The sequence below is a fragment of the Falco naumanni genome, chromosome 9, assembly GCF_017639655.2.
Source record: "Falco naumanni isolate bFalNau1 chromosome 9, bFalNau1.pat, whole genome shotgun sequence".
Taxonomy (NCBI): domain Eukaryota; kingdom Metazoa; phylum Chordata; class Aves; order Falconiformes; family Falconidae; genus Falco; species Falco naumanni.
Genome location: NC_054062.1, coordinates 31,868,284 through 31,883,508, shown reverse-complemented (window position 1 = coordinate 31,883,508; position 15,225 = coordinate 31,868,284). Strand labels below are relative to the sequence as shown.

Sequence of the window (15,225 nt, the reverse complement as noted above, 5' to 3'; positions counted from 1 at the left end):
CTGCTTGTCGCCCCTTTATGGAATTACAGCATGTAATTTGCTACATAGCTTCTAATGTGTGTTCAAAAAAACCCACTCCATCTAGGCAGTATTCCCATAGCTGGGGGAGGGGGTGGATGGGGTGGGGGGCCAGCCTGGCCTTGACCTGAGGTGTATTTAAGGCCCAGGGCTGTTTTTTCTGTGTCTGAGAAGGTTAAAAAATCAGGAGGGAGGGCCACTAGAACTTCAGTGAGGTGACATGGAGAAAGAACATGGACAACTCTTACTGTCTGGTAAGAGACATTGAGATAAAAAGATTTCACTGGCTTCTTTAGATTCTTTCTGTAAGGCTGAAAAAACAGACATGAGCTGGTGGTGCTTGAAGCAGCCTCTTGCCATTTTACAGAGAGAAAAGCCAGGGACAGGTCATGTGAGCTACAGCCCTGAGGTCTTCAAAACTGTCCTTTTGCATCTCCTTAGTTCCTTCCTTCCAGCTGTGAGGTGGTTGGCATCTCTTAGTTGGGGTTATATGAACTTCTTGCTCCTTCTACTGCAAAGTTGTCACATGTGCAGGTGGTTTGCATTGCCTTGCTGGAGGCAGTAACCAGTATTTGAGACTACTAGGAATGGGCTAGGTCTAGCCAGACATTACGTATCTGTGCAGGTGGTGAGGTGTGTGCCCTGTAAAATAAATAAATGAAGGATTTTGATCTAGTTTCAAATATTAAGCATTTTTTCCCAGTTCTGGATTCTGCTGCAGGACATACCAGTCTAACTGTAGTCATGTGAAAACTGACTGGGTTTCAGTTACCCCTTGCTTATGTACAAAGCAAGACCCACCTACTAAACCTGGCTTAGGAACTGTAGCCCTGTAGCCTTTGTGAGCAGAAATGTAAATTGAAATGCATTCTGTGTAGTTTTTTTGCATATTATGACACATTAAATTCTTGGTGGATGACTGCATAAACCAAGATTTTTTTGGCATATTATTAAAGTTTCTATCTATAGCAAGCATCATTAACATAAGTTATTGAAGTATATTTAAGTACACTTCAGTACTTTAAGTATTTTAAGTTTATACAAAGTATTAAATTTTAAAGATGAAGTTTAGCTTTTTAGAACTGAAGCAATAGTTAAGCATATAGTGATTAGCAGTTTCTACTAATAAAGAAAATGAGAGGAACATTTTTAAACAGTTATGTTTCAGACCTTTATCCTTCTGCCATTGACCTCAGATTCCTGTAGAGCAGAAACAAGTCACTTAGTGATAAGTGAGCTGCCAGATCAAGCCCTATCTAGAAACTACCTGATCATAAGATTATTATTGCATGCACTGGAATAGTATGCTTTCTCTTTCTCTTGTGTATCCAGGGGTTGTTTGTCTAAAGATATGTTTGTCCATATGTATATAAATATAGTCATTATACATTATATAATATAGTTGTGTGTGGAAAGCATGTGGAATTAAAGCAGAGACAGGGACGCAGTCTCAGTGGCTTGTTGACCATGCTTTCCTAGCATTACCATTTAGCTGGAGTAGCATAAAAGCCATATTTCTATGCTTGTGTGAATTTGTGAGCACTGTTCAGTTCCTGAGCTCTGTTCTGTTCTTACTGTGTTCACCTGTCCCTGCAGCATTAAAACACCAGCTGGAGTAGTTGGAAAGCTCACCTGTCTTCCTGCCCATGCCAAAGTAGATTTTGCCAGCTGCTTAAATGGGCTGTACCTAACACACACAAAATGCATGGGTAAAAATTGCAAAGCTCTTATCAAAAATAGTTTGGAAATTAAACAAAAAAAAAGCTGTTTAATAATATAGTACTTTTAATTTGCAGACTACTAGTGCTTTAGTTCTCTGAACTTATCTTAAAGATTTCAAGAATATTTGCTGACTATTGTGGTGAACGGAAAACATATTTTTAGAGTTTGATAGACAATAAGCCAGCTTGGGTATTATTAAGATGTAGCAGAATCAGGAAAAAAAATACACAGAACAATATATTTTATTAAATATTCAGCAGTGGAAGAAAAATGTACACTAAACCTCATCTATTTGGATGGATACATCATACACAGACAGCAGCTATCCCAAGAAAATATGCAGCCCTGGTGCTCAAGTGATACTTTGTCTGCTAATTCGTTGTGTCTGTTGTTAAGCATTTGGTGATTGTATTTTTTTTACTCCAACAATGTAAGTGTGGAACATCAATTCAAAAAGATTAGTGGGATATGAGGGAGTATTTTAAAATAGGAAGAAGTCAGGAAAATAACTGTAGTTTATAAGTAGGTAATCAAACACTTAATCATGGACTTTAGTTGTAATTGTCCATCTTCCCTTGATTACACTAGTTTTGGTTGTATTCATTGAGTCCGTAATCTTCAAATTCATCTCTTTTAATGCCCAAGGAGATGACAGATGGGAAAGCTTTATCATTCACTGATGCGTTTTAGTGCAAGTTCTGCATTTGTTTGAAGTTTGATTAAATCAAATAAGGACCTCACCATTATGTTCAAAGCAGCAGGATCCTTATGTCCTGTATTTGTAGATGTACATGAATCCGGCACTTGCTCCAGAGAGATGCAGGGGAGGCAAGCCAGTGTCCACAGCATTGCTGTCTGTGGGAATCTCAGGGTTGCCCTGGACTAGCTGATAGCCAGGGGTTTGGGGCACAGATGGGTGTTCGCTAGGCTGCCATGATATAGCTAGCGATGGGGAAGTTGAGCATTTAAGGCTCGTTAGAGTCAAGTTGTGTATATTGTTAAGAAACAGGTGGTGGGTTGACCTTGGGCACCTGCTGGATACCCACCCAGCTGCTCTCTCCCTCTCCCTCCTCAACAGGACTAGGGAGAAAATAAGGTGAGGAGGCTTGTGGGTGGAGATCACTTACTAATTACTGTCACAGGCAAAACAGACTGACCTGTGGAATACTATCTGATTGCTAGTTAAAATGGGTTTAGATAGTGAGAAATCAAGAAACTAAAACAATTTCCACCAGCTCCTCCTTTTTCCAGGCTCAACTTCACTTCTTTCCCAGCTCCTCTGCCTCTGAGGGGTGCAGGGGTGGGAAATGGGGGTTACAGTCAGTCCGTAGCAGCCCCTCCGCCATTCCTTCCTGCCCCACCGACATCTCCCTGTGGGCTGCAGGGGGTCTGCTCTGGTGCCTGGAGCACCTCCTCCCGCCTCGGTGCTTGCAGCGCTGTTCCTCACACATTTTTCCCTCATCCTCCTCCTGTTTGCCCCTTTCTTAAACCCATTGAGGCTGAGGGGACTGGCTGCTGTGCCCGGCTGCAGGGCGGCTGGAACCAGCTGGAACCGGCTGTGCCCGCCCCAGGCAGCCCCAGCTCCCCCCACGGGGACCCTCAGCCTCAGCTGCCAGCCCCCGGAACCCACACCCCACAGCACAACTGAGGAGCCTGTTTCCTATGCAGAGCAGGCGGCAGCGAATGGCTCTCGCAGTGTGGAGGCTCCAAGCTGGCCAAAAGGTGTGGCCGAGCTGAGCGGTGGGGCGCAGCAGGCTGGATTCAATCCCTTCCTGGTGGCTGCGGGGCGCGGGCTGTGTCTGGTGGATGTGCCCCTAGGGACGGAGCTCATTCTGCGGCAGTTACCTACAGATGGGATTGGGCTTTCGAGACAGGGCTGTTCATGGCTGGTTATCTGGAGCATGGCCGGCATGCTGTGTGACACAGCCTCTAAAGCGTAGCTCTCTGTCGTGGTCTTGCAGCGATGGTCTGCCCAGCTGCTGTTCGTGGTGCGCAGTTATAACACCTGCTGGCAAAGAGCGGTGGGAGGCACCTGTCATACAGCGGTGACTGGGCGTGCATCAGAATCCTGGACAGCTAATGAAAAATATCATTGGTGATGTGTCGTTTTGGTGTTAAATAAACTCTTATCAGTTAACACAGGTGCTGTTGGTGTTTTCTGGTAGGAGTCTCTAAAAATGCCCTGGACGTGCTAGCCCTGCAAGAAGTAGCTCAGTGTGCGTGTGTTTTGCTTTTCTCCCTTCCCTCCCCCCATCCTCCAAAAAAGAAGGGGTGGGCGGTGGGGCACAGGCACAAAAACTGGGACAAATCCATTTGTCCTGAAGTGATTTCTTTCTTGCAGCCCTAAAGCCTGAGATTTACCAGCTTTGTCAAAGGGCTTATGCAGAGGAAATCTGCACCTGCAGTGTAACATTTGCTCACGTCAGGGTCTTGTTCTGGGGCAGGGGAACTGTTCTAACATACAAGAGAGAAGGCAGGTGGGATAGCTGAGCAAAGATGCAAGAGAAGGGTCCCATTAAAGCAGATTTTAAGTCTCATTCAACTTCAGGGAGACTTTTGGCTCCCTTTCTCAATTTGGAGCAGTTAAATAGCAAGTGTCCCTACAGCATGGTCTTTCCATGGTCTGTAGTGAGTGTCAAATGTTCCAGAAGATCCTTCAGCTTGAAAACTGGAATGCCGTTTGCTGTATATACAGGTTAGGGGTTCAGTACAGTTGAAGGGTTTGCCAGGTTTTTCCTTGGTGTGGGTTTTGTAGTATGCTGTATTGCCATGGCTCACTGGTCTGAAATGGGCTTGGGTTTATTTGTGTGAACCACAGTATTGATGCAGCCTATTACAAAGCTGTGTACATCAGTCTTTTCCCAGCATTATCCTCTCTATCAGCGTTTTCTGTTACCTCTCTTCCAAAGAAAGGTAGCAAACTGAATGACAGCAGGGATACTCCAGGATGGATATTGTGCATGGCAGGAGAAGTTACCATCAGAATTTGACATGAGTCATCTTCTTGTGTGGAATGTGCACTGGTACCTTACTGCTTTATTTTTCAAAGAACACTTGCACTACGTTTAAGAAAATTATTTAGCTTTTCTTCTGTTAACATGGCAGGCTGCTTTATTTTTGATGCAGAATGAAAAACATGTCCTGAAGCTTTTAAAGGAGCAAGGGGAGGTTGTTAGAGCCTAGAGAACATGGAGTGTATAAAATAGATGTTGGTTGCATTGTGTTTCTTGATTTATTGATTTTGACTAGCTCTGACTTTTTTTTTTTTTTTTTTTTTATTCCTTGCATTGCAGGAGCTCTATTGCTACTGTTTACATTGAGGTCCTTCCACCCAACAACCAGAGCCCTCCCCGTTTTCCCCAGCTGATGTACAGCCTTGAAGTCAGCGAGGCCATGAGAGTTGGAGCCATTTTGTTAAACCTGCAGGTACAGATGCTTCCCTGTAAGCCTTTACTACATTCCCTCTGTGCCCATGCCATGCAGAAGCCAGTCCTTGCATACAGTGGCAAGGACTGTTTATAGGGGCTGAAAATTATTTAATTGTAATAAATAGCCCCTTTTACATGGACCATATAGGAAAAGTGCTTACTTTGATATTTTTGTAACTTCTTTTTGGTGTTAAATGTGCTAGAAGGTTCTATAGGTTGCATGTGGGACTGAAGTATATAAGAAAAAAATTCCATTAATAGCTTAAAACTTGAAAGGCCTGTGATTTGTTATGTTAAAATCTCTATATATATGTTTGCCAGCAAATCAGAGGAGCTTAAGACCTTCCGCACCTAATTCATGTGGAATTTCAGCAAGGTTTTTGGCCCTCAGCCATCTTTAGCCTGTAATTTTTGAAAAGCATCTGAAGATTAATTACTCCCCTTGGTGTATGCAGCTATTACTGTTACCAGTCTAACAAAAAGTAGAAGTCCCTGTACTAACTGACTGCCTGACAGAGCTCTGCAAGTGGAAGCAGTGAAAGCATCTTAGTCCAGTATTGCTTATAAATAATGCTGCATGACACAGTTTGCAGACCCAGCTTGCTTCTCTGCGTGCTGCTGCATGGTTAATGTATCAGCTTTCTCCTAGCTTATTTACTGTTCCCTAAGCTTTTGCTGCATTGTGTTCTGTCCACATCTTGAAGGCCAGCTGTGCAAAATATGTAGATAAATTACAACTCTTTAGGTTGTAGTTGATCTTCTGGGGGATCAGGAGCTTAATATTATGGCTTTGAGTCTAAAGCAATAAACTCAGTATAGCACACTCTTCTGAGCATGGTTCCTGTGAACATTATAGCATGATTCAGACTTCATATAAAGCCATTCAAAGGAAGAAGGCTGGAGATGTCTGAAGTAAACAGAAACCATAGACAGCAACAGCCTTACCTGCTTTCAGTCAGTGTTCTATTGAAGTCGATTGAACTCCGTGGAATTATGTCAGCTCATACTAGCTGAAGTGTGTGGCTCTGTGTGTTTTGCCCATTTAGTAAACACATGGGAAAAAAATAATCCAAATTGAAGTGTGTGAAATAAAGGAAATCTAATTGAGTCATTGATGCAGGTGAATGGGTAAGTTTCAATTAAAATCATTTGCTGATGAAAGATGAAAATTATTATAGATGGTTGAGCTGATACAGCCAACTGCGCTGAGGGAGAATGACTCATTTAGCTCAGTGCTGAAAATTAACTTCTGGCGTGTCTTTAATGCCTTCAGTGAGCTCAGAATTGAAGAGCCATGCTGTTCAGAGCCTTCTCCTCACTGGTGGGAAGATGCTTGGTTCTGGAAACCCCAAAGAGTAACAGGAACCAGGAGCATGCTGAGAAACCAAAACATTTGTGTTTACTTGACAGGTGCTGGAATATATGGCTGAAGGGCTGAGTGATCCATGGAGGCAGAAAAACTATTAGCAAGTTTTAGTATTTAAGGATTTTATGCAATTTAAATGTGGTTAGAAAGTGAACCTCATTGTTGGAATAGTCTGTCTGCTTTAGTGTTGCACTAAACCCCAAGCATTTTACCTAGAATTTGTTTTGCTTTTCAAATGATCCTTGGTAAAGGGTGCTGAGTAAATCCAGGAGAGCCAGCTTGTGGCAGGCAGGGCAAAGGAGATGCAAAATTGTCGTGTAAGCTACTCTGCTCCTAGCCTGGATGCTAGTGAGAATTCTGGTGATATAGCAGTGGGCGTTCTCTTGCTACATGCCCAGGATCCCCAGAAATTATGAGTTACTGTGTTTAGGAGAGTGAAATGCATCAGTTAGTTTTAAGAGCTTAGGAAATGCACAGAAAATGTTGTCTTCTACTTAGTTACTGCAATGTAGATTTATGTTGCATTACCAATATGTTATGCATTACTTGAATTCAGCTAGGCAATTCCTGTTTATGAAAAATAATTACTTGTTAAATCACAAAGATGCATGGCTTCATCTCTTCAGGATTAGTCAAAGACTGTATCTCTTGTAGGCCAGTGGTCCTGGGCCTGAAATGCAGATGTATTGTCTTTATAGGGCAAGTACAACTGCCTCATTCTGCATTAATATGCCCATCTGTATTAAAGGACTTTTATTGTGTGGAGTATATTTCTGTCTTCCATCTTTTTTCATTCCCTGTGCAGAATTGGCCAGGACATTTTAAACATTCATAAACTGATTATTTAAGCTTGTGAAATCTTGTGCTGTCTTTTCCAGGCAAACAGAAAGTTACCAATTAGTTATCTTGGGGTTTTTGTGAAATTTTAACAATACCTTAAGGTGTTGCCTGTATTCCATAGGTAATATGGAATATTACCAGACCTCAAATAGTTAACAAGTGTTTTCATCTGTAAATTTTCATGCTGATTTTTCATTTCATGAGTAGTCTTATTGATACATTACGGTTTTTGGACTTAATGTATGTTTTGGTTGATGCAGTAGGGTTAAGAGGTTATGTTTCTGTAACTCTATCGAAAATCTTTTGGTAGTGCTGCATACAGCCTAAGGATTACAAAAACTGGGAGAGAATGAGCAAGCTTTTTGAAATATTTCCAAGTTATCATAGCTAAAGATCTGCAAATTATCAGTGCCAATAACAATGCAAATACAGGTGTTTTAAATTTGCCTGTTTTACTTTAAAATACATGTTCTAAAAATAAAAATTCCTTTTCTGTTAAAGTTTTTTTATACAGATGATGGAAAGATATTTTTTCTTACACTAGTATTTATTTTATAATGTACCCAGTTGATTGTGACTGGTGTTTTAATTTAGAACATTTGAGATTAAGTAATGCAATATTAAATGGTCTCCACAGTATTAATTTGTAAATAAACCTCAAGAGTTTATTGCATGCCTGGGAGGTGTTTATTGCTTCATGTTTTGCCAGCCATTATTCATTATAATATACAAACACTGTAAACTTTCTGGGAGTCTGCAAAACGAATAGGACTGTTATGGTCCAGTTGTGTGCTGAACAAGGAAGCAACATGAAATCATTGTGCACAATTTTTTAAGTCACTATATGCAATTGATCTGGAAAGCAATAGGTATAGATTGCTCTCTTCTCATGTACAAGTCTTCAGTGTTTTTCTTAAGTGCATAATAACTTGCTGTACTTTCGCTTTAAAGAAAACAGAAGTTTTTAAAAATAATGATAAACTTTTCCCCCTGATTTTTAAAGTATGTTGATTTAAAAGTACATTTTCTTTGGACATAAGGAGAAAATGAAATGAACTAGACAAGTCTTTTATTTTTGGTCTTTTTGAAAGTCACCTGACTTGTTATGAATTAATATAGACCATAAACAAACGTCTGAGATAGCCTTAAATGTGCAGTGAGGACAGGATTCCCTTGCAGATGAAGTAAAAAGAATACGAAGGAGCTCTAAAGATAGAACCAACAGTGTGATTCTGGTGGTTTATGATCTATGATACTCAGAGGTGCCAACTAGTCATATTTTCTGCATCCAGTATTTCTGTAGTTTTGTGTTCTTGGCTAACGCTTTTTGACTTGTCTTTACTGAGTCAGTTCCTGACTGTTCGTATGTTCCACATAAGAATATCTGCATTCTGCTCATACCCTCTAATGTGCTGGCACTTCCTGTCACTCGGTGCCATCCATGGATTTTATAAACAAATTTCCTGTTCTGTCACTGATGTTGTTAATGAAAATATTGATTGGTATTGGGAGAAACATACACACCTTTACAGAATTTAGTCAATACAAAATGCTATCCACTGCTGTCTGACCTTGATTTTTATGGTCCGGTTTTTTCTTGCTTAATCCTGTCTTCCATTTGGAGACCATGTTGTCTAAACCTGTTTGTGAAAATGTCACATAAAGCAGTGTGAAAGCCTTACTATGGCTGAGATACATTATTACACACACAGCTTTTTCCCTATTTACAAGACCTGTTGTCCTGTTGTAAAAGAAGATTAGATTGCTTTGGCATACTTTGTTTTTGAGAAATTTAGCTTTGTGTTATCCATCTCCATATTGTCATCACAGGTACTTACAAATAATCTGATTATTTGTGGTTTTCTGGCAACTGAGCTCTACCTGTCTGGTCTGTGATTTCCTGGCTCATTCCTCTGTGAAAGATGTACCTTTTGTTTGCCCTTCAGCATGTTTGTCCTCTGAGAGTTTTCAAAGAAAACTGCTAATGGCTTTGAGTTTGCTTTAGTCGGTGGTTTTATACATTACAATGAATTTCATCAGGCTTTAATTTCAGCAGATGATTTAAAGGTGCTCTATTTATGTACATATTCTTTGCCTTATTCTTTCCCAGTTCTCATCTGAGATTTTACCCCTTTGTTGCCACAGTTAATTTTGTTTGCTGCTTGATTGAAGCTGAAATACAAGAACTGTTAGTTAGCTCTTTGACATTCTCAGCATCATCCTTTCTGCTTTTATACGGTGGCAAGGTACCACACTCCGCAAGTTTCCTTTTTAATTTAAACATTTCTTTGTCCCTCTTTGTATTCTTTTTTGCTTCTATTACAGTTTTACCTCAACTTCTTCTGACTTTGTCCTCATATAGTTGTGCTTGCTTTTTCTTTATACAAGTCCCCATCATCTGACTTAGCCATAGTTTCTGTATGCTTCCTTTGGTTAAGGCAAGTTGGTTTCTTACTAGATTCCCTGTTCTGTCTGCACACTGGAATAGTTTGTGCTTCTGTTCTTAATTTGGCAGGGGGTGGTGTTGCTGTTTCTTTTTTCACTTTATTTTTTAAGAACTGCTTTTTAGGTGGTCAATCTAAAGATAACCAGTCCTTGACTGTAGTCTCCAGCAAACGCTTAAAGGGAATAGATAAGAAAAAGGATGGTTCTTGAAAAATGTGAAACAGAAATACTCTTTCCTTATCTTCTTTTTTATTTTCACCTGTCTCCTAGTAAATCCTGCCTTTCTTTGATCTTGTTGGTTGGCTGCCTTACAATTTTCATAGCAGTATCTTTTCTTCTTTTTTTCCCCTGTGATAATGTGCTTCATCACTTTGGATTTTGAATGCTAAATTGTTGTAACCGTGAGACAGTTTGGGAGACAGTTCGGTAGACAATATTTTCTCTGAAAAACACTTTACGCTCTTTTGAGAGAAAAGATGTGTGTACATCTGACAAAAAAAAAGTAACAATTACATGGCATATTTATGGCCATTTTTGGAAATAGTGTAGCCAAAGCTTAACTTCGAAAGATTTTACCTAACTTCTGAAAAGCATTTTTGTCATCTAGTAGGTAGAATATATTTGTTTTGATGCCTTTATTAGCTTTTTTTGAAGATCTTATCCTGATCTTCACCCTCCCAAAAGCAAATTATTGTGGAGGGTGAATGCTGCAGTGTCTACGCTGCTCAGTGGAGCATCAGGGAAAGGAATGAGGTTCTGGTAAACTAACAGAAAGAAGAAACAGGATAAGAAGTGGAAATGAAGAATAGGAACAAAGGAAACAAGAAGTTCAGTCTAATCAGTCTATAGCTGCACAAAAATAAAAGTACTTGAATAAAGCCTGAATTTCATACTTGTGATGCTGCGTGTATATATGTAGTAGCAATTTGAAAGTCTGTATTCAGGATATTGTCGTTTCTCTGTAGCATAAGAATTCTGATGTGCTACAGCTTTATCTTAAGTAGAACATCTGTAATTACCACTCTTGCCTTAGAAATAGAGAGATTGATGTCATTCCTGTAGATAACTTCAATAAAACTTATGGAGTTAATTTTCCATTTTGTCAAGTGAAGGAAAGAAAAGAAAGCTTCATAACTGACTTAATTTTATCCCCTTTTTTCCTAAAGGCTTTTGATAGAGAGGGTGACCCTATAAGATACCTCATTCAGAATGGAGATCCTCAACAAGTTTTTAATCTCTCTCAAAGGTAAGTGGAAAACCCTTAGAAAACAGACTTGTAACTTTTCAGTCAAGTGAATATGTGGGCTGAGAGCAAAACTAAAGACTTGTAATCAGACATATTCAGCTGTTCCATAGATTGGCTCTTAGATGTTAATGAGAGCTCTGTGAATGATACTGTACTCTGGAGTTTTTTACAAATGAATATTTATTTATTTTAAACACTTTAGTAGGTGAAACTCACTGAGGTGGAAACATGCTATTTAAAAGAGTGACCAGAGATTAATTAAAAACGTTATACTTGTCAGCTTCTGACTAATGGCAGGGACAATTTTTGCTTTAGTTTCCTGCCTTCAAGTGTTTTAGTCTGTAGTGGAAAGTCTTTTGAGCATTATTTTAAAACATCTTTTCCTTTAATTGAATACCAACTTAAATAGAGTTAGAAACCAAGGGTACATTATGAAATTATAAGCACCAGTTAGGTCTGTGCCTGTCTCATCACCCCCTTCTTTACTTTACCCAAGCAGCTATTATTTACACTTCAAAGTATCTTTTTTTCTTCATAGGAAGGAGGGAGGGTGGTGAGCTGACTCCCTGTGGTAGGTGATGGTACAAAAGTAACTTGGGTCTTATTTGTTGTTGGTGCAGGTGTAATTGCAAAAAATTGTTCTAATTTGGTGCGTGGGACAGATTGTACAGAAACAGGTCTGTATGTTCTGAGTAAGCTTTAGATCACTCACTGTGATGAATCTCCCATACATGGAGAATAAAATCACTTAGGAAACAATATGAAAAAAGCCTTGACAATCCCAAGAGATGCTGCTGATGTTATCCACCAGGATTGGTGGGCCCTTTAATAATAAAGACTTGTTAGGCAAGGAAAGGGACAGTTTAGAGAGAGGAGACTGTTTCACTGAGCTGGCAAGACCAGGAAATTGTGTTGGGCTGCTGTTTTTATTCATTGCTTAGTGCTGGAGTTTTCCGTGCAAATCAGGGAAGGTGTGCTTTGTTTACCAGCTCAGAGGAAGTGTTGGGAGTCATAGCTCCTCATAGCTCCAGAACAGCGTGGATTTGCAGGGTTTTCTGCACAAGCGATGCTAGCAATCCTCCCCTTAACACAGAGAAGCTTGGTCGGTCTGACCTACTCTGTGACCTTTGGAAGTTGAATAATGAAGAGTGTGCCTGGCTATGTGAGAGAACCTCTGAAAAGGGGGCTACTCAGTAGGTAATTGTTTTGTATAGTTCGTGCTTATCACAGCACTGTTCACATCCCACCATAAAAATCCTGAAAGTTCTCCATGCCAAAGAAACTTTAAAAAAAGCGTGCAAATTCAGGACAACTCCTGGCCTGCCAAACCTGTGGTGTGAAGGTATTCTCAAAGTCAGATCCTAGGCAGTTTCTGTATTGTCCAGCTTTGGATGTAAAAAGGGTGGCAATACTCAGAAGTCAAGATGTTAAAGGTGGCAGGTGAATTCACAGCTGTGAATTCAGTCTGAAAACAATTAAGAAATCTGGTGCCTTCTCTGAAGGCTGCAGACACAGCACCACCCCTGTGCGTTCACAAGCAGTCTTGCAGCAGTTGCAGGTGTCACCTTCCAGGGCCTGTCAGGGGTGGCTGGGAACCCTCCTTGATCCCACCCAGCCCCTAGGGCCCATCACGGGCAGCCTGACACCCCCCAACACACACACCAGCCTCATGTCCCCCCCTCATGCGTCTGAACATCACACCTCGTTAAGGGTTTCAGCACAAACTTAGGCTAGTGTTTGTCTTTTTTTGATCTGTTGCCTCTTAGTAACAAGAAGAGCTCTTTGAAGTGTTTTCTCCTTCCTGCTCTCCTTGCATCTGTTTTTTTGGAAATTGTGCAAAGTTTTTTTCAGCCTTTTGCACGTTTTTTTTTCTAGATGTTGAAATGTCTCGATAAGAAATTAAAGTAGGATTACTGTTAAACAAGGCATATAGTTAATGTGAGTGGCATGTTAAGGCTGCGGTAATTTATCTCAATGTTTCATAAACACATTTTTAGATACTTTAAGGCTAAGGCAGAGACCATTAACATGATTCTTTTCCTTTTTCTCATCTGGATTATTTTCTTGCATCCTGGAGCCTATCAGTTAATCCCTGTGTGACACGAGTACTGAAAATTACCAGTTTTACATCTACCTACTAGATCTGTTTTATTCTCTATCTGAGGATGTGAGATGGTTTTGTTCTTTCTTCTTTGGCAATACCTGAGCACAATCGGTAGTAATTCAGTACCTTCTTATGTTCCCCAGGGAAGGTGATGATTAAAACCTGGGGTATTAAATGAATATAAGTACCTCTGAATCCTTGAGTAAAACACAGTAGTTTTTATAAATTAGTCTGTCTCTTGAATGATGTTCATGTACTGAAATGGAGACTGTAGATTGTGAGTGTTAAAGCGGTAGGAAGGAAGAGATAAAAAAGGCAATATGATAGTCCAAAAATGTTGAAGAAATTAAATGGATACATATGGCTAAAGGTCAGTGTTAGTAAAGCAGTATTTGTTGTCAATAATTTGTTCTTAGCTCCACTTTGATTTTTGTGTGTGTGAAATAATACTTTACTATGTAAGTATTATGTTCTATTCACTGTCCCTTTCCTAAAAAATTCTTCTGTTTGTATTTCATTGCAGTGTCTTGAACAAATGCTGGAAAATATAGATGATCTATTATGATAGCTAATTGACTTGCAGAAACACTTGGAAATAAGAGAATTACTAAAATACAGAGCATGATTTAGTATTTCCCGTCAGTTAATAATACATCTGACTTTCCTACAGCTCAAAGGAAACTAATGCCTTTCTCAGGAGTGTCACTACTGTTTCACTGTCTGCTATTTATAAACTACAAAATGGTTAGTTTAGAAGTTGAATGGTCTTTAGTAATACAACAAAATATTAATTGAGCTCAGCTGTATATTCCTTAGCAGAAGAGAGTATATGAGTCTACAGTGAGATAAGCAGTGTTATTAATTTGTCTCGCACAAATTACAGCATAGGTTGCTAGAAACCCTACCACTTCTACACTCATTGCCTTCTTGTGGGTCATGTATGTAGGCAATGCTAAGATTTTACTGTTACTCTAATTATTAACAGTCTAATCAAAAGACTTAATAGTCCTGTTATGACACTAATGCAAACAACAAAAATAGCAAATATAGGTATGTTTTAGTATGTGTGTGTTATGTAAATATAAAATATGTGTAATGCAAATTATTTTCTGTATATGTGTAATTTTAACATTTATATATGTATAATCATACATATGTATACATACACATGTACTTTAATATCACTATCAATATATATCACTATAGCCATATATATAGCTACATTTATATCACTGTATACTATATATATGAGTTTATGTAAAAACATATATAAATGTATGCATAAACATTCTAGGGTCTGTCCCTTGCTCTGGTGTTGTGCTTAACCCTTTCACTTTCCCTTTGGGGTCATTCAGGGCAATAATTTTCTCTGGAGCAAGGGTCTGTGCTGAGTCTTCAGCACCTGAAGTCCTGCCCTGGGAGGAGGAGTATGATACTGAAGGTTTCATTCTCCTCACTCTAGGGTCCATCTTGAGTCATATTTACATCTGACACACTCTGTACCGTGCTTTTTTCTTCCTGTCTGTGTGCAAGTCTATTTTACATCTGAACTTACTGCATGTGGGGTGCTTTGCATAAATGGATACTTGTTTATTTTTCTTTGTGACCCCAGACTGGTTTTGGGCAGCTCCTAAGGTTGTGTTTCTTTATAAATAGTAGGCCAATGGTGAAGTGTTTGTAGCCTAGGCCCTCTGGTGTCATCCTGTGCCTGGATATTCACTATGCTAGAGGCTGTGCCTGTACTGCTGCACACGTAGTTCACTCTGCACAATAACCAAGTTATAGCTACCTCTTCGTTAAAAAATATATGTATATATAAAAGGTAGGCACCACACTACAAAATTGTAGAGAAGGAAGCAAAAGCTAAAACTGTATTTGTATCGGGTACCTGCTCATTAGAGAACTGCTGTTTAAAGCTAAAATCAACCTTGGAGCAGGCTGAGGCAAGTCCGTGCAAAGAAGTGTGGCAGGTCCTGAGGCCCTGTTGTAGCTTGGCAGAGCACTTGTGGCTTAGGACAGGACATGTCAGCTCCATATTCACTGGGTTACAAAACTA

At 39.7% G+C, this 15,225-nt stretch overlaps 1 protein-coding gene across 8 annotated transcripts in view; it reads left to right on the top strand.

The window, feature by feature from the left end:
• PCDH15 (protocadherin related 15) overlaps positions 1 to 15,225 on the top strand; it is a 443,015-nt gene that overhangs the window by 268,690 nt on the left and 159,100 nt on the right. For all 8 annotated transcript variants that reach the window (XM_040607327.1, XM_040607329.1, XM_040607326.1 and 5 more), the window contains 2 exons: positions 5,034 to 5,166; positions 10,986 to 11,065. In XM_040607327.1, coding sequence (XP_040463261.1) covers positions 5,034 to 5,166; positions 10,986 to 11,065 — 213 coding nt within the window. The remainder of the gene's footprint in view (positions 1 to 5,033; positions 5,167 to 10,985; positions 11,066 to 15,225) is intronic.